Genomic DNA, 15,047 nt, shown 5'->3' with positions numbered 1-15,047 from the left:
ACAGAAAGTACAGAATAACACCACAACCTGGATAGGTTTCTAAACTGGTTCAGAAGACTAAACAACCTCAATAGTAACCTTTGTTTGTATACATTCCTTATTCCTGCTCATATTTCAGCTGTTGGTTTAAGAACTCTGTGGAATGCTTATATTCTATTGTTACAGCTTCATGCAGAATTATTTTATTATTTATTGATATGGACAAACATGTCATTTATTTAAAACATCTTGTTGCTTAATGGAATTCTTTGATTTTGCAGCCAACAGTTATAACAGCACTGTAAAGACCTTTCAAGATATTTTATGATCTTATAAATATATTTCCTTAATAATCACAACCTTGCAATTCACAGTTTCTATCCTAGTTGTGTCAGCTATGTTCCCTTTTGGACTTGAAAGAAGAAGAAGAAAAACACCATCGCTACCACTCCTGGGATGTTAACAGCCATGATGGATGCTGACTGGCTTCTTCACTAGCTGATGTCTGACTGACTGACTGATTGAGTTTTAAGGAAAACAGGAGCAACACAGCAGAGAACCTTTATATATTCATCAAAGCCCTCTGGTGAAATAGATGGTTTAGCTGGTTAATTGCTTGGCAGTGGTTGGCATGGCACAAGAACACCATTATTAAATATATGTGTTAGCGCGCAGTTAAACAAGTGTATACAGTTATATAAAACAACCAGCGTGTTGTGAAACGATTCAATCAATCACTTTATTTGTTACTGGAGGGCTTTCATCCCAATGCTACTAATGCCTAATGCTAAGCTACTTTTCCTTCAATTGCTTCCCTTCCTCACGTCTTAGTCCATTCCACCATAGTCTCGCATTGCCAGACCTTCCTCCACAGCGCTGCTGAGGAAGGCCTGTCTAGTCCACACAGCATTCTGGGGTGAGCGAAAAATGTGCTCTGGCTTATTGGCATTTCTTTAAACCAATCACAATCATCATGGGCGGTGCTAAGCGCCAGACAGAGCAACCGCGCCTCTGCAACATAGCTGCGAGAAGGAACTTGTTTTGGTGGAACATGTGACTGTGCGTTCAAAGGTTGTTTTAGACGTGCAACAGAAAACTCAGATTGGAGACAGTTAGTTTAGCTAGCTGTCTGGATTTACCCTGCAGAGATCTGAGGAGCAGTCAACCATAGTCCTCACAAATCCACCGGAGTTTAGAACGGCAACACAAAGAAAGAGGAAGGTAACGGACATCTGGCCGAAATGAGAGACATCCGGCCGAAATGAGAGACATCCGACCGAAACGAGAGACATCCGGCGTAATTTCTGGTGGCACCTGAACAATCCCGGAAATGACACGTTGTCGATATAGACTACTCCCACCAAGGAAGCATGGGAGAGACGTGAGGAAATCGTGTGAGGAGAGAGGAAACAAGGACGTGTTTTTACTCCCTCCCTGCCCACATACTCACCTACTACCTATTTCCCTAATCAGCCTTGCAGCATATATACCGGCCCATCTCTACTCATTCCTTGCCAGATTGTCTACATATTTAACACCTCAAGCTTTCTAGCCTTAGTTTCTGCCTGCTCGATTCTGCCTGCCAGACACACAGATTTATGATCTTTGCCTGACAGTCAGAAAATGTATGACTTATTACCTCATTAAATGTCTCAGGCTGTTCATACATCTCGCTACATAAGTAATGCACTGTAATTTGTATGTCTACCACGTATATGGTATTTACACACAGGGCTTTCAAGCTGGGAAGCAAAGATGAAGAAGAAGATACAGAGAAAACACAAGACTTTCACCCAGGAAACAGATGTTTGTGTCGTGGAAGTACTACTTAAGGGTACCTTCTTTTTTTTTAACCCAAACCACAATCCTTTTTCTAATATTAACTAGTCGTTTTGGGTGTCTAATCTCAACTGTTGTCGCTGCATGATTATTAACTTTTGACGGCTAAATTGAACTGCAAAGGCCGCTGAAATGGCCGTCCTCACGGTGGCCATCCTCACCTCCACATCATTATCTGGTACGCTGCCACTCCCAAGAACAAGGGCGTATTGCAGCGTAGCATCCACTCTGCTGAGAAGGTGATTTGCTGCATGTGCCGTCCCTCAAGGACCCTGAAGCATGCAGGAAAGATTGTGGCTGATCCCTCCCACCCCGGTCACAAACTTTTTAGGAGACAAGAGGCTGTGGTCTATCAGAACACAAAACTCACGTCACAACAACAGTTTCTTCCTGTCTGCAGTCTGCCTCGTCAACAAGGTCCGGGACCCTCATTGACATTGTCGTTGACACCAATCACCCTCTATATCCACACTTTGGAAGGACTCGTTTGGCAGAAGTTTTGTCGCTTCAGCCATAAAACTGCTGAACACTCGCTGACATTGTATAGATCCGGTGTCTATATACCTGCCTGTATGTTATCTGTTGATGTATTTGTCCGTATATATTGCCATACAAGCATGACAGAAATTTAATTTCAAATATCTATCTATATATGTTTGGCCACAAGATGTACACCTAATACTACTAATCATGTTGCTATTAAACGCCTGTTTAACTATTTGTATGATTGCTACTTTATTACTTTGCAATTAATGTTATTTAATTGGATAAAATAATATTGATGAAAACCTCCTACAGATATTGTGATTTAGTGGATAGTGGGACACTTTAAATTGCTTTTTTTGTATCTAAGAAGGTTAAAGTCAGGGGAAACTGAACTTGGTAAGGTTTTTCAAGATGTTTCTCCTCATCCCTCTTCTACCATTGTCGCTCTTAACACTACATAATCTTTACACACCACGGAGTGGCTGCTCTGCCGTATTACTTTACATTACATTTAGCTAACGCTTTTTTTATACAAAGCGATTTACAATTGCTATACATCAGAGGTTGCACACCTCTGGAGCAAGATTCCACATCGTCTCATCTGAGCTTTCATTTTCTCAAAGGCAGAGCAGGATACCCAGGGCTCGGTTTACACATATCGCCATTTCTAGCCACTGGGGGACCATAGGCAAGCTGGGGGAACTGTCATTAATGTTAAAAAACCTCATAAAGTGAAATTTTCATGCCATGGGTGATCAACATTAAATGGAATGAATGGGCACTTTCTTGGAAGACAGTATTTATTTTTGATGATACATTGTGGATGCAAAAATCTCCAGAGTGATGTACTTTGAGCTCTTTACTAGGTTGATGCATAACTTATATAAGACTGTATAAGTGAAGCCAAAACATCTTGGTCGCCCCCTGGTGGCTCGCTGCAGTAAAGGTCATAAACCTGCCCCCTCAATGTTAGCCAATGGGACATGGGCCAAACTAAAATCATCAAAGTACACTTCAAATACATTTTTCGCAAAGATTGTTTCTGTCATTTTAGGTAGCTCTTACGACGTTGATCTTTGTTCAAGTGTACAAGGTTTTTATTAGTTATTTGATGCTATAAAAACAGTGTGAAACGTCATGATTGACAGCTGGGATTGACTCTTGATTGGTTTAGCGGGTGTATGGGTGGGACTTTAATACTGCAGCTCCACTGCCCTATCACTTCTGCAAAGACTCAAAAATTTCAAAATGGCAGCACCTGTATCCTGGATATAGTGGCTTCATTTTTGTACAATGGGAGGAAGTGGAGACGCGTCGTCCATCTTTTTTTACAGTCTATGGTATTTACTAGTCTATATTATGCTTCAAAAAAACTGCTACTGCTACACACAGGAACACTTACAAAATCTGACTGTGTTCTGCTCAAATTCTCATAATCATGTGTATTCTGTTGCAACATATGTTGCTGTCAGTGGTTGTGGTGAGTGCTGGACTTTCACTCTGAACACATCCCACTTCTCAGGAATCAGGCCTTTGTTGAAGAGCACAGAAGCCAGGTAGGAGAAAAACAAGATGGCAGCAACAGCAGACAGCATGGAGATGGTCTTAACCGCAGAGTACTGGACATAAACACCGTCCTCAAGAGTGCATCCTGGGAAATGAATGACTGGTGTTAACGCTAGTAATGGGTCTCCACTGAGCAGCCTTAACACAGTTCCCACCAGGAAACCCATCACAGCCCCGTAACCGTTGGAGATGTTGAAGAAGAGGACGCAGACGAGTTGAGGGAAGATTATGACATAGCCCACTTCAGCACTAATGAACCAGAACAGTAAGACGCTGTTTTCCAGGTTGGTCAGTGATGTAGAAACTAAGCCCACTACCAAGACAGAAGCACGGATCACCCACAGAGTCTCTCTGTCTGAAGCCTGCAGAAAAGAAGTAGAGAGGAAGAAGAGGTAAACAGCAGATAATTGAGACTGTCCTGCTTTCTCATTCGTGCCACTTTATTCCATTTATACTCTCCTGTACTCAATTCACTTCATTCTGTGGCTCAGGAGGTGAAGAACAAATTAATTTTTCACCTGAGGCCTCAGGATGTTCTTGTATATGTTGGAGGTGAAGAGAGAAGCTGCAGAAAGCAAAGCAGAGTCAGCCGATGACATCACGGCGGCAGCCACACATCCAGTACCGATGATGGAGATGAAGGACGGGGTGAGGTGCTGCAGGGTCAGAGGCAGAACTAGAGCTGATTCCCCTCGTTCATATGGAGATGGAGAACCATAGGAAGTCAGGTTCCAGTCTGAAGCATGGACACACAAGAAGGAAACACTGAAAAATAGTCACATTATCTGTTTGAGAGATTCTGAGATGAGCCTACTGTATATACTAAGGAGTGAATTAAGTACTGTGTGATAAGACATAAGGAGCACAGTGGAACCAGTTGATTTTGCATGCATTAGATCATCAATAGATTATGGTTGTGTAGTTTATGGAGCAGCGGCAAAAACAATATTGGAAAAAATTAATAGATTACAGTAGAGAGCATTACATGTGTGCATTGGAGCTATTAAGTCAACCGCCATTAACGCAATACTCATAGAAGTGGAGTTAAGAAGAGAGAAACTTGCGCTGGTATATTGGATCAGATTAAAAGGCAGCCAATAACTGACAAGAAGGAGCTGGTTGAGTCATCACTGCAGCAGAGTTAGCACATAGGCTACTTCCACAATGTATATTCATGACTCAACCAACTCCTTCTTGTCAGTTATTGGCTGGAACACTGTTTGTTATGGTTCGTGGGGCAGGTTGGCGCGGTTTGTTTTTGTTGGTGTTTGTGGAGCCTGAGCTGTCTACAGTGTTTTACAGTGTGTTCAGGGGACTGGCAGCTAGCGGATAGTGAGGAGATGTTTGCTGTATGTGATGAAAAATGTTGTAGCCTAAAAAACGCATCACATCACTTAGAGCACCTTTAAATGAAAGCCTTAGATTTCACCACGACCAACCCAGTTAGTAACATTCCACCATGGCTTTTTCCAGAAGTAAAGGCCAATATTAATATCCTGGAAAAGAAAAGAGAATGGAGAATGGAGGAAGTGGGAGTTCAAACAAGCATTTACCTGAGACACAGTTCCTATAATTTTTTTAAGATTTACACAGATGGATCCAAGAACAAACAGGACTGTATGGGAGTTGGAATACATATCCCAGAATTTAAAGTAAATCCCTCCAAAAGATTATTTGACCAGTTATCGGTATATACAGCAGAAATGGTGGCAGCCATCATTGCATAACAGTGGGTTGAAGAGGTCAGACCTGATAGGGTGGTACTATGCACAGACTCTTTGCTGTCATAAAAAGCATACAGTCCATGACATATGTCAGGGAAGACCTACTAATAGAACTTCATCACAGTTTGCTAAGATTACACCGGGGTGACATAGACGTTCAGTTCTGCTGGGTGCCAGCACATGAGGGGGTAAAAGGGAATGAGGGTGCAGACAAACTAGCTAAAGAGGCATTACTAAAGGGAATAACAGTTCCAATTCCACTAGGAAAAGGTGAAGGTAGAGCAGTGGTTAAGAAGAAAGGACTTGAAATATGGCAGAAATGGTGGAAGGAAGACAGAAAAGGAAGGAGATATTATAAAATACAAAAATCTGTCAGGAAAAGGAATTATACGGAAAGGACCAGGAGGGAGGAAATTATAATGACAAGACTCAGGGTGGATCACACAGGACTGAATGGCACCTTGTTTTTGATGGGGTAGAGGAATAGTGAGAACTGTGAAAACTGTGGGAAATGCTAATGTTAAATGTTAAAGAAAATGCTAAACATATAATATTGAATTGCACATTGCATGAGGTGGAAAGACAGGTGTTGAAAGATAGGGTTCAGGAGGCAGGGCGGGAGTGGACTCTGATAGGGATACTGGGATCAGAAGGGGAGGGAGAGGAGATGAGCATTATTTAAATTTTTAAAAGCTACAGGGTTGTTGAGTAGAATTTTAAATAATTGTAAAATGACATGATGATACCAGTACAGTAGGTGGCGCTATGCACCTAAACGTTGTTTGCAATCCACCATTAAATCCGAGAAGAAGAAGAAGAAGAAGAAGAAGAAGAAGAAGAAGAAGAAGAAGAAGAAGAAGAAGAAGAAGAAAAGGCAGGCAGGTGGTTTAACTGGGAACAAAGAGAACCAGAGGAGGAGAGGGAAGAGAGGTGAAAAGTAGTGAAAGTAATACTGAACAAAACTGTGTGACTAACTGGTGTGATCTGGACTGGCTGACTACCCCCCTGTGTACCAAACATTGATTGTAAATATTAATGGACAATGCATCCGGTTCTGCGCTGTGCTGCAAATGTGGAAGTGCCTTAAACCTGCATCCTATCTGAATTCCTGCAGGGGGATAGCCTGACAAGCCAGACCCACATCCAGATGTAGGGTCTGGGAACTCACCATTGACGGAGCTCGATCCGATGGGCGGGATAAACGGTTGTCTTTCAAATTGCCTCTGCACGTAATAGGATAGCGCTACACCAGGCAGAGCAACGAAGAAGGTAGCGGAGCTAGTTGATGGATTAAACTTTTGCCGTATCCGGTCAGCAAAACTCCGAATACATCTTCCTTTTTTAAGAATGATTTCTGTGCCTTCTTTGTTCTTTTATCAAAGAACAGCTTACCTCCAAATCTTCCAGAAGTCCGCTGTTCCCAGCAGCAGCAGCCATAAGCCCCGCCCACCGACTCTATACACAATGTGATTGGCCTGACCAGCAGCTTGAAAGTCAACGGAGAGTGCCTAGACCTAGCCTGGGTAAACCCTGATGAACTTCCAGCAAATTTGAGATTTGCTCTGCCCATTCAAACCCATTTCCAATGTTCACAAAATTGAGGCACCAATCACAACTGCTGAGGCGGACTTTACACCAATCACAACCGCTGAAGCGGGCTTTGGGCGGGCTTTAGCGATGGCTAGACTTTTTGTTTACATTCACGCGCTCAGCGAACTGCAGGTCAGTGTGACATATGCGATTTTTGTTTACATTCTGACACCATAAGTTACGGTTACAATTCTCAAAGACACAGGCACACAGCACAGTTTCTTTTTCCTTTCTCTAAACTTTTCAGCGAACTGCAGGTCAGTGTGACATATCCCCGATTTTCATGCCGGTCAATTAACCTGCAAATTAACTGTTTGGGACACCAGCACGTGTGCAGAAGTTAACAAGTTTGCAATATGCAAATTCTCAAAGACAGGATGCACAAAAACAAAAGCAAATTTTTTTTTTCCTTTCTGATTCTAAACTATTTTCCAGGCATTTGAGTGGCGTCGTTGGTGATGCCCCTCACAATTATTCTTTCCCAGATTCTCCCAGTTACATGAGGGAACGTCAACCAGGCTGAATTAATTTGCAACATGTCAGTCTGTTTGGGAATTAAACCTTCTTAAACCTGCATTCTATCTGAATTCCAGCAGAAGATAACAAGTTTGCAATAAATGCAACACCTGCAAGGAGACTTAAAGCATTATAGGGTTTGGGAGACTCCTTAAAGGATGACACCAAAAACAAAATCACATTTTTTTTAGTGGATAAACCTGAAAAGCAGGGGGAGTCACCGGATCGTTGCTCTGATTGGTTGAAGGACTATCCAATGCATTATATGCCTGAATTCCAGCAGGGGAGACTCCTTAAACCTGCATTATATCTGAATTCCAGCAGGGGAGACTTTGAGGGGGACTCCTTAAACCTGCATTATATCTGAATTTGGGGAGACTCCTTAAACCTGCTTATATCTGAAAAGAGGGAATTAAACCAATGAACCTTTCCTGGACCCTCCTTAAACCTCATTATCAGTTACAGGGGAGACTCCTTAAAGGGTCTGGCAGGGGTCTTAACCCTGCATTATATTTGAATTCCAGCAGGGGGACTCCTTAAACCTGCATTTATCTGAATTCCCCCTGGCATTATATCTGAATTCAGCAGGGGAACTCCTTAAAATTATATCTGAATTCCAGCAGAGGGAGACTCCTTAAACCTGCATTATATCTGAATTCCAGCAGGAGGAGACTCCTTAAACCTGCATTATATTTGAATTCCAGCAGGGGGAGACTCCTTAAACCTGCATTATATCTGAATTCCAGCAGGGGAGACTCCTTAAACCTGCATTATATCTGAATTCCTGAATTCCAGGAGGAGACTCCTTAAACCTGCATTATATCTGAATTCCAGCAGGCAGGAGACTCCTTAAACCTGCATTATATCTGAATTCCAGCAGGAGGAGACTCCTTAAACCTGCATTATATCTCCTTCATTCCAGCAGGAGGACTCCTTAAATTTGAATTCCAGCAGGAGACTTAAACCTGCATTATATCTGAATTCCAGCAGGGGGAGACTCCTTAAACCTGCATTATATCTGAATTCCAGCAGGGGAGACTCCTTAAACCTGCATTATATCTGAATTCCAGCAGGGGGAGACTCCTTAAACCTGCATTATATCTGAATTCCAGCAGGAGGAGACTCCTTAAACCTGCATTATATCGGAATTCCAGCAGGGGAGACTCCTTAAACCTGCATTATATCTGAATTCCAGCAGGGGAGACTACTTAAACCTGCATCATATCTGAATTCAGCAGGGGAACTTAAACCTGCATTATATCTGAATTCCAGCAGGAGGACTCCTTAAACCTGCATTATATCTGAATTCCAGCAGGGGAGACTCCTTAAACCTGCATTATATCTGAATTCCAGCAGGGGAGACTCCTTAAACCTGCATTATATCTGAATTCCAGCAGGGGGAGACTCCTTAAACCTGCATTATATCTGAATTCCAGCAGGGGGAGACATGTGCAGTTGCAAAAGGACTTTGGTTTCTGTAGAAGTCTATGAGAAAGTGACCCACTTGTCACTTGATTTATTACCTCAGGAAACATTTTCATAATGAGTTTATGGTCTCAATCGCTAGTTTTAAGTCTTCTGCAACACAGAAAGATGTTAATTTTGATGAATTATGGTCGTTGATTTTAAAATCGGCGATAAAGCAGGGGGTCTTTTAGGGCGTGGCTATGATGTCCAGTGAAAGTGTGTAACTTAACGTGGCTCCTCCCTCACTCTTCCCTCTCGTCTAAAATCGTCACAGCCGCAACCAGGATGGCTGCGCCCACTATGGCAAACTCGACGATGGATAGCAGATCTCCACAAACCAATGGGTGACGTCACACATCCTCTGTCCATTAATATTCACAGTCTATGGTACTGAACTGTTTTGGATGAGGACCCACTTGTGGATTACCTGTGGATAGAAGACGTCGAGAACGGATTGTGGACGGTGAAGCTGTGGACGGTGAAGTAGTGTTGAAAATCCCCCTGCTAGGCTGTTAATTATCCTGAATAAAACTTCCCAACTGTGTTCAACTGGAATCCTGATGTAATCATTGAACTGGTGACGTGGAAAGCCCCCCCCGGGGCAGGGCTCGAGAGTGCGACCAATTTGGTCGCAAATGCGACCAAAATTTGTAAAGGTGCGACTAAGATTTTTCCCAGGTCGCACTGGTGCACCTAACGTCCTCGCATCCGCTGCCTCTCCACTAACGAAGCGATGTCGTTTATATGGATATGGTTTAATGTTGCATTACATGACCCATTCCTTCTGTAAAGCCGTGCCTGTGTTTGGATCTCTCCTCCGCGCAGCCCCCCATTCACTCACACCGGCCGGCTCACCTGCAACATGGAGAGACACAGCGCCGCCGGTCCAAACTCCCGACATTTGTCTACAGTTTTAATTGTTATTAACACAGCTGTATATTGTTAAGTATGAGAGGAGTTTTTGATTTTTATTTCAATCACAATCTGTTTTAATAAAGAGCTTGTGAAAAGTGGCTTTGACTTAAAACTGAACATTTAGCCCACTTTGTAAAAAAATACAGAGCTATATATCGTGTATCGCCGTTCATCGTTACGGCGATGCGAGGAAACATTTGGGTGCACCTAAATTTTGTGCTGGTGCACCTAAATAAAAAACAGTTAGGCGCACCAATGCAACCAAGGCAAAAATTAGTGTGGAGCCCTGCCGGGGCTTGACACACAAGATACCATTCAAATCACCTTCATGCAGTTAGTTCATTTTAATGGCACATGCACTCATATAGACCCTTGATCATTTGGCCTCCAGTCTGGTACCTGGGATCTAAGGATATTCTGCTCCTGAATAGACAGTTTATTACATTTTTGTTTTAAAACGCAAAACTTTTGCTACGTTTACATCCAGCGTTCACACGCCTTAAAAGGAGACATTTGAAAATGCTGCCAATCCCATTTTAGTTTCACAACTCCTCTTATCAGTCACGGGCACTGTTACTACCACCTACATGCGCAGGATGCAAGCTATTATTCAAGTAATCTGCGACAGTTTCAATGTCCTGTGGGTTTATTTAATTTATGGTTCATGAAGCTTCATTTGGACATCACTACTAAAAGGTTTGTCAGGACGGAAATTGGTTTTATTTTATATTTATATTTTATATTATTATATTTTTATATTATTATATTTTTATATTTTTATATTTTTATTTTATCATATTGGTGTGGATGTAGTCTTAATTTCTGACACAAACTTTATTTCTTTTTCTTGAAGATATTAGTTTTCACAGCTTACCCCAGTACGTAGAATATGTTAATACCTGTGGATGCAGCGACTGCCCCAAGCAGTATAGAAGGTATCCCAAATACAGGGAAGATGACAGCAGCGATAAAGCAAGTGATCTTGGCTGTAGATGTTGAAGACGCCGACAAAGTCCTCTGGTGGAAGCCCTGATATCCCACATTCCCTAGTGCCTGAAAAGTAAAACAAGTTAGTTGGTAAAATTAAACACATGTGTTGCAACCTCGACATTCACAGACATACTGTTTTAGATAATAGCCTTGGCCTACACTCTGTCTGATGCTTAAAGTGCTGATATTATGCTTTTATTTGTGTATTTGCTTTCATTTTTGTGCACATTATAGGTTTACAAAGTGAAAAAGCCCAAATTCCACCCCAAAGGGACTAACCATGTCCAACAGAAAACACTGTTCATCAACTGCTCCAAACAGCTCTATTGTAGTCCAGCCTTTACTTCAGAGACAAACGTGGTCACTTTGGAACACACGTTATAATGCTCGCCTAGCTGCTAGCATGGCTCGCCCTCATACTCTGCTTCTGACTGGCTAGTAGTCCTTACCTAGGTACTTGCAGGCCACGCCATCATACTCCGCTTCTGACTGGTTAGTAGTCCTTACCTAGGTACTGTTAGGGCACGCCCTCATACTCTGCTTCTGACTGGCTAGTAGTCCTTACCTAGGTACTGAGCATGTGCAACTCCCAACAAAGATGGAACAGAAGTGAGATGTCTCACTCGGTAGCTAAAACAGAGATTTCAATACACAGGGTGAAAAGAGGAGCTGCAGCAATGTGTAGTACAACAAAAATATGGTGTTTTTTGAAAATTAAACCATGTAAACCTATTCTGATATAAACTCTAAATACAATTATGAACCTGAAAACGAGCATAACATGAGCACTTGAAATTAAAATGAAAAACAAACTATTTAAATATCGATGTTATCCTCTTTCTAAACGATATCTATCAACACTGGAGCAAATTGCATTCCATTTCATATCAGCCGTATTATTGCTTCCTTACAAAGAATAAGAAATCATCAATCATTATCCAGGTCTTTTTCAGTCCTGGTCTACCAATCCAGGGAGTGTGTAAGGTGTTGTTCATCAGTGTCTGGCTAATATCCAAGGAGTAAGGGTTCATCAAAGCAAAGGGAACACAGATCCACTGCAGAGACAAATAGAAATGGAAAGATTTAAACACACACAACTTTTATGTACGTCCTTTGGAGTGTTTTATTATTTGTGTAAGAGTGTTTTCTTAAAACTAAAAGTATATCAAACTCACCAAGCTGAAGAATATGAGCACAAGCTGTATAATATCTGTGTAGGCCACAGAGTAGAGACCTCCCAGCAGTGTGTAGGTAATGGCGATGGCAGCAGAGATCCAAACGCACAAAGGGAAGGACAAATCCAAAACCACACTCATGGTTCCTCCTGTCAGATATATTGTATCAGTGACATTTTATTTTTATTTATGTCTTTGTGTGAATAACACAACACACGTTTACATTCATTGAAGTCAAGTCCAAGTATACATTTATTTCAATTAACACATGAAGTTATTTGTTAACAGATAAAGGAATTGTAAACAAAGTTACATATATAGCTACAATATAATAAGAGTACTTATGTGTATAACATACCTAAAGCAATGAGTATTAAGGGTACCCAGAGCACATCAAGAGAAAGTGAAAACAAGCAGAGTCCAGCTGTTAGTACTTTTCCATACTTGGCATGGAAAGGGTCCAGCATCGTCACATACCTTCTTTCTCTCATTGGCTTTGCAAACACCAAGCCAACTTTATTTATAATAGGACAGAAGAAATCACAATTAGAAAAAATAATAATCAAGTAAGAGGGAAATAATAAAACAAAAAAAACATGTAAGGTGTAAAGTTAACATGATTGATTTCTTTCCACCATATTCAAATTAAAAAAGCAGAAATTACTTTAGGTAACATCCAGACACACACACACACACACACACACACACACACACACACACACAGTGGCCTATGAACCTCAATGATATAGCTTACTTAGGCCTGGTAAGCTGTGTTCGAAACCGTTCCCTATCATGGAGATAATGCACTATATACTGTGTTTGCTTTTTTGTAGGGTTGTTTGAGTTCTCCGTACATGATGTGCCCACCTCTGTCACACAAACAACAGGCGCAAGTCACGAAACGATTTGTTTTCAGTGATTGTCTGAAATCTCATTGGTTGTTCCCTATACAGTTCACTATTTAATAAACACTACTGTATATAGGGAATAGTGATTGAGTGAATGAGGGATTTCTAACACAGCTGTAATATAAGCATTGGGATGTCCACCATGTAGCAGGCACACTGTCAAAAAAAAATTTGAAATGTTCTAGTTCCATTTACTTACTGTATGTGTCAACATCAATTTCACATTACTGGTGTCTCCTGCTTTGCATTGTAAATACGGTTTCTATTTCATTTAAAGACACATCTTTTGAATTCAAGATAAACCTAAACTTGGTATTCTTATTATTATTTTTAATAATTATTAATTAAACTGATGGCACTCTTCAACCTCCGTAGGATAGCATGACTCTCAAGTTTATTATGGTAACATCGGGGATACATGGAATCATGTTTGTGGGTCAGGTTGTGCAGCAATAACAATTGGCTTGTGTTTACAAGACACAGATGACTTCCCTTAAACTGTTAAAACACTCCCTCACTTCGCCTTGTTTAAGTCCATACATACAGTATCATTTCAAATGTAATTTCAAACTCTTACCAATAATAAAAGATGAGCTGTATGCCATGAACATCACCATTGCCCAGGTTAGTCCCATAGAAGGCGTGTACACCATCTCAGCTGTTCCAACAATGAAGCCTCCTCCGACAAACGTAGCTACGGGATGGATTAACACACGAGCAAGTCATTTGGTGAACAAACAGCAGCTATTTGGACCATTTGGATAAATGGTCCATAAATATTTTTTTGTTGTTGCAGCTGTTGCAAATATCTTCCTTATCCTAATATGTATTGAGCCGTGGAGCTCTGCAATAATTCCAACCCTGTTGAAAGTTTTAATTTTCAGTTTATGAAACCTGTTTTTAGAGAGATTTCTGTTAAACTTTATGATCATTTTGGAGGCTGCTGTTTGCGGTGCTGTTGAATTATTGTGCGCTATACTGAGAGGTGTTTCCAATATTTGATCCACCCCAATTATATCAGGGAGGTCTGACTATTGACCACCTCGTTCCCTCGACTCTGTGTGCGTTGTGTATAAATAAATAAAAAGAAGTCAGCTGGAACCTTGTTTGTAGTGTTAATTTGTAGTGTTAATTTAACACTAATAATTTAAGAATATGCAAAAGGCAAATATCAACTGAACATTATAAAGGTATGCATTCTGACCATAGACTGTATATTAATATTAACAGTCTATGATTCTGACACAGGGCCACGCAAGACAGGACACTATGTGTAATAATGCAGGAGCCACTTTATATACCTTATCATTTTGATTAAATATTGCACTAAAAGGTATAAAATGAAGCCTAACTTTTGTCGGTAGGTGTTTGTAAACACACAGTGTACAAAGTTAGTTTTTAGAGAGATTTTGCTTCAACTTGATGATCATTTTGGATCATTTTGGAGGCTGCTGTTTGTGGTGCTGTTGATCAGCCTAACCCTGACCCTCTGAAGAAGCAACACGGTTTGTGAAACGTCACCGCAACCTGGATGGGTTTCTAAACTGGTTCAGAAGACTAAACAACCTCAATAGTATCCTTTGTTTTTATACATTTCTTATTCCTGCTCATATTTTGCAGCTTATATTTCATTAGGCTGTTTGTGTAAGAACTCAAATGCTTATATTATATTGTACAGCTTTATGCAGAATTATTTTATTATTTATTTATATGGACAGACGTGTCAATTTATTTAAACATCTTGTTGCTTAATGGAAACTCTTTCTTTGAGTTGAGCCATCTCCGTTCCAGTGGCTGCACTTTTCTTCTGTTCCCTTTTGGACTTGAAAGAAGCCCAGATGCCGGTCCCAAGGACCAGCAGGTAGAAAAACACCATCGCTACCACTCCTGGG

General features: G+C 41.0%; 1 protein-coding gene across 1 annotated transcript; it reads right to left on the bottom strand.

Moving 5' to 3' along the window:
* Positions 1–3,740: 3,740 nt before the first annotated feature.
* LOC114571781 (high-affinity choline transporter 1-like) lies at positions 3,741–12,388 on the bottom strand. The gene is made up of 5 exons (XM_028602974.1): positions 12,248–12,388; positions 11,984–12,127; positions 10,982–11,135; positions 4,389–4,606; positions 3,741–4,232 (listed from the first exon to the last, which is right to left on the bottom strand). The coding sequence occupies exons 1-5, from the start codon at positions 12,386–12,388 to the stop codon at positions 3,741–3,743; spliced, it is 1,149 nt and encodes a 382-aa protein (XP_028458775.1).
* Between the last annotated feature and the right edge of the window lie 2,659 nt (positions 12,389–15,047).

This window comes from Perca flavescens, chromosome 17, assembly GCF_004354835.1.
Source record: "Perca flavescens isolate YP-PL-M2 chromosome 17, PFLA_1.0, whole genome shotgun sequence".
In the NCBI taxonomy this organism is placed as follows: Eukaryota; Metazoa; Chordata; class Actinopteri; order Perciformes; family Percidae; genus Perca; species Perca flavescens.
This window is presented reverse-complemented; position numbering and strand designations above follow the sequence as displayed.

Coding starts and splice junctions, on each gene's coding strand:
- LOC114571781 (XM_028602974.1), bottom strand. CDS start 12,388: ATGAGTGTGGTTTTGGATTTGTCCTTCCCTTTGTGCGTTTGGATCTCT. Junction 11,136..11,983: donor TTGATGATTTCTTATTCTTT/GTAAGGAAGCAA, acceptor TTTACTTTTCAG/GCACTAGGGAATGTGGGATA. Junction 4,607..10,981: donor GGCAGTCGCTGCATCCACAG/GTATTAACATAT, acceptor TCCATGCTTCAG/ACTGGAACCTGACTTCCTAT.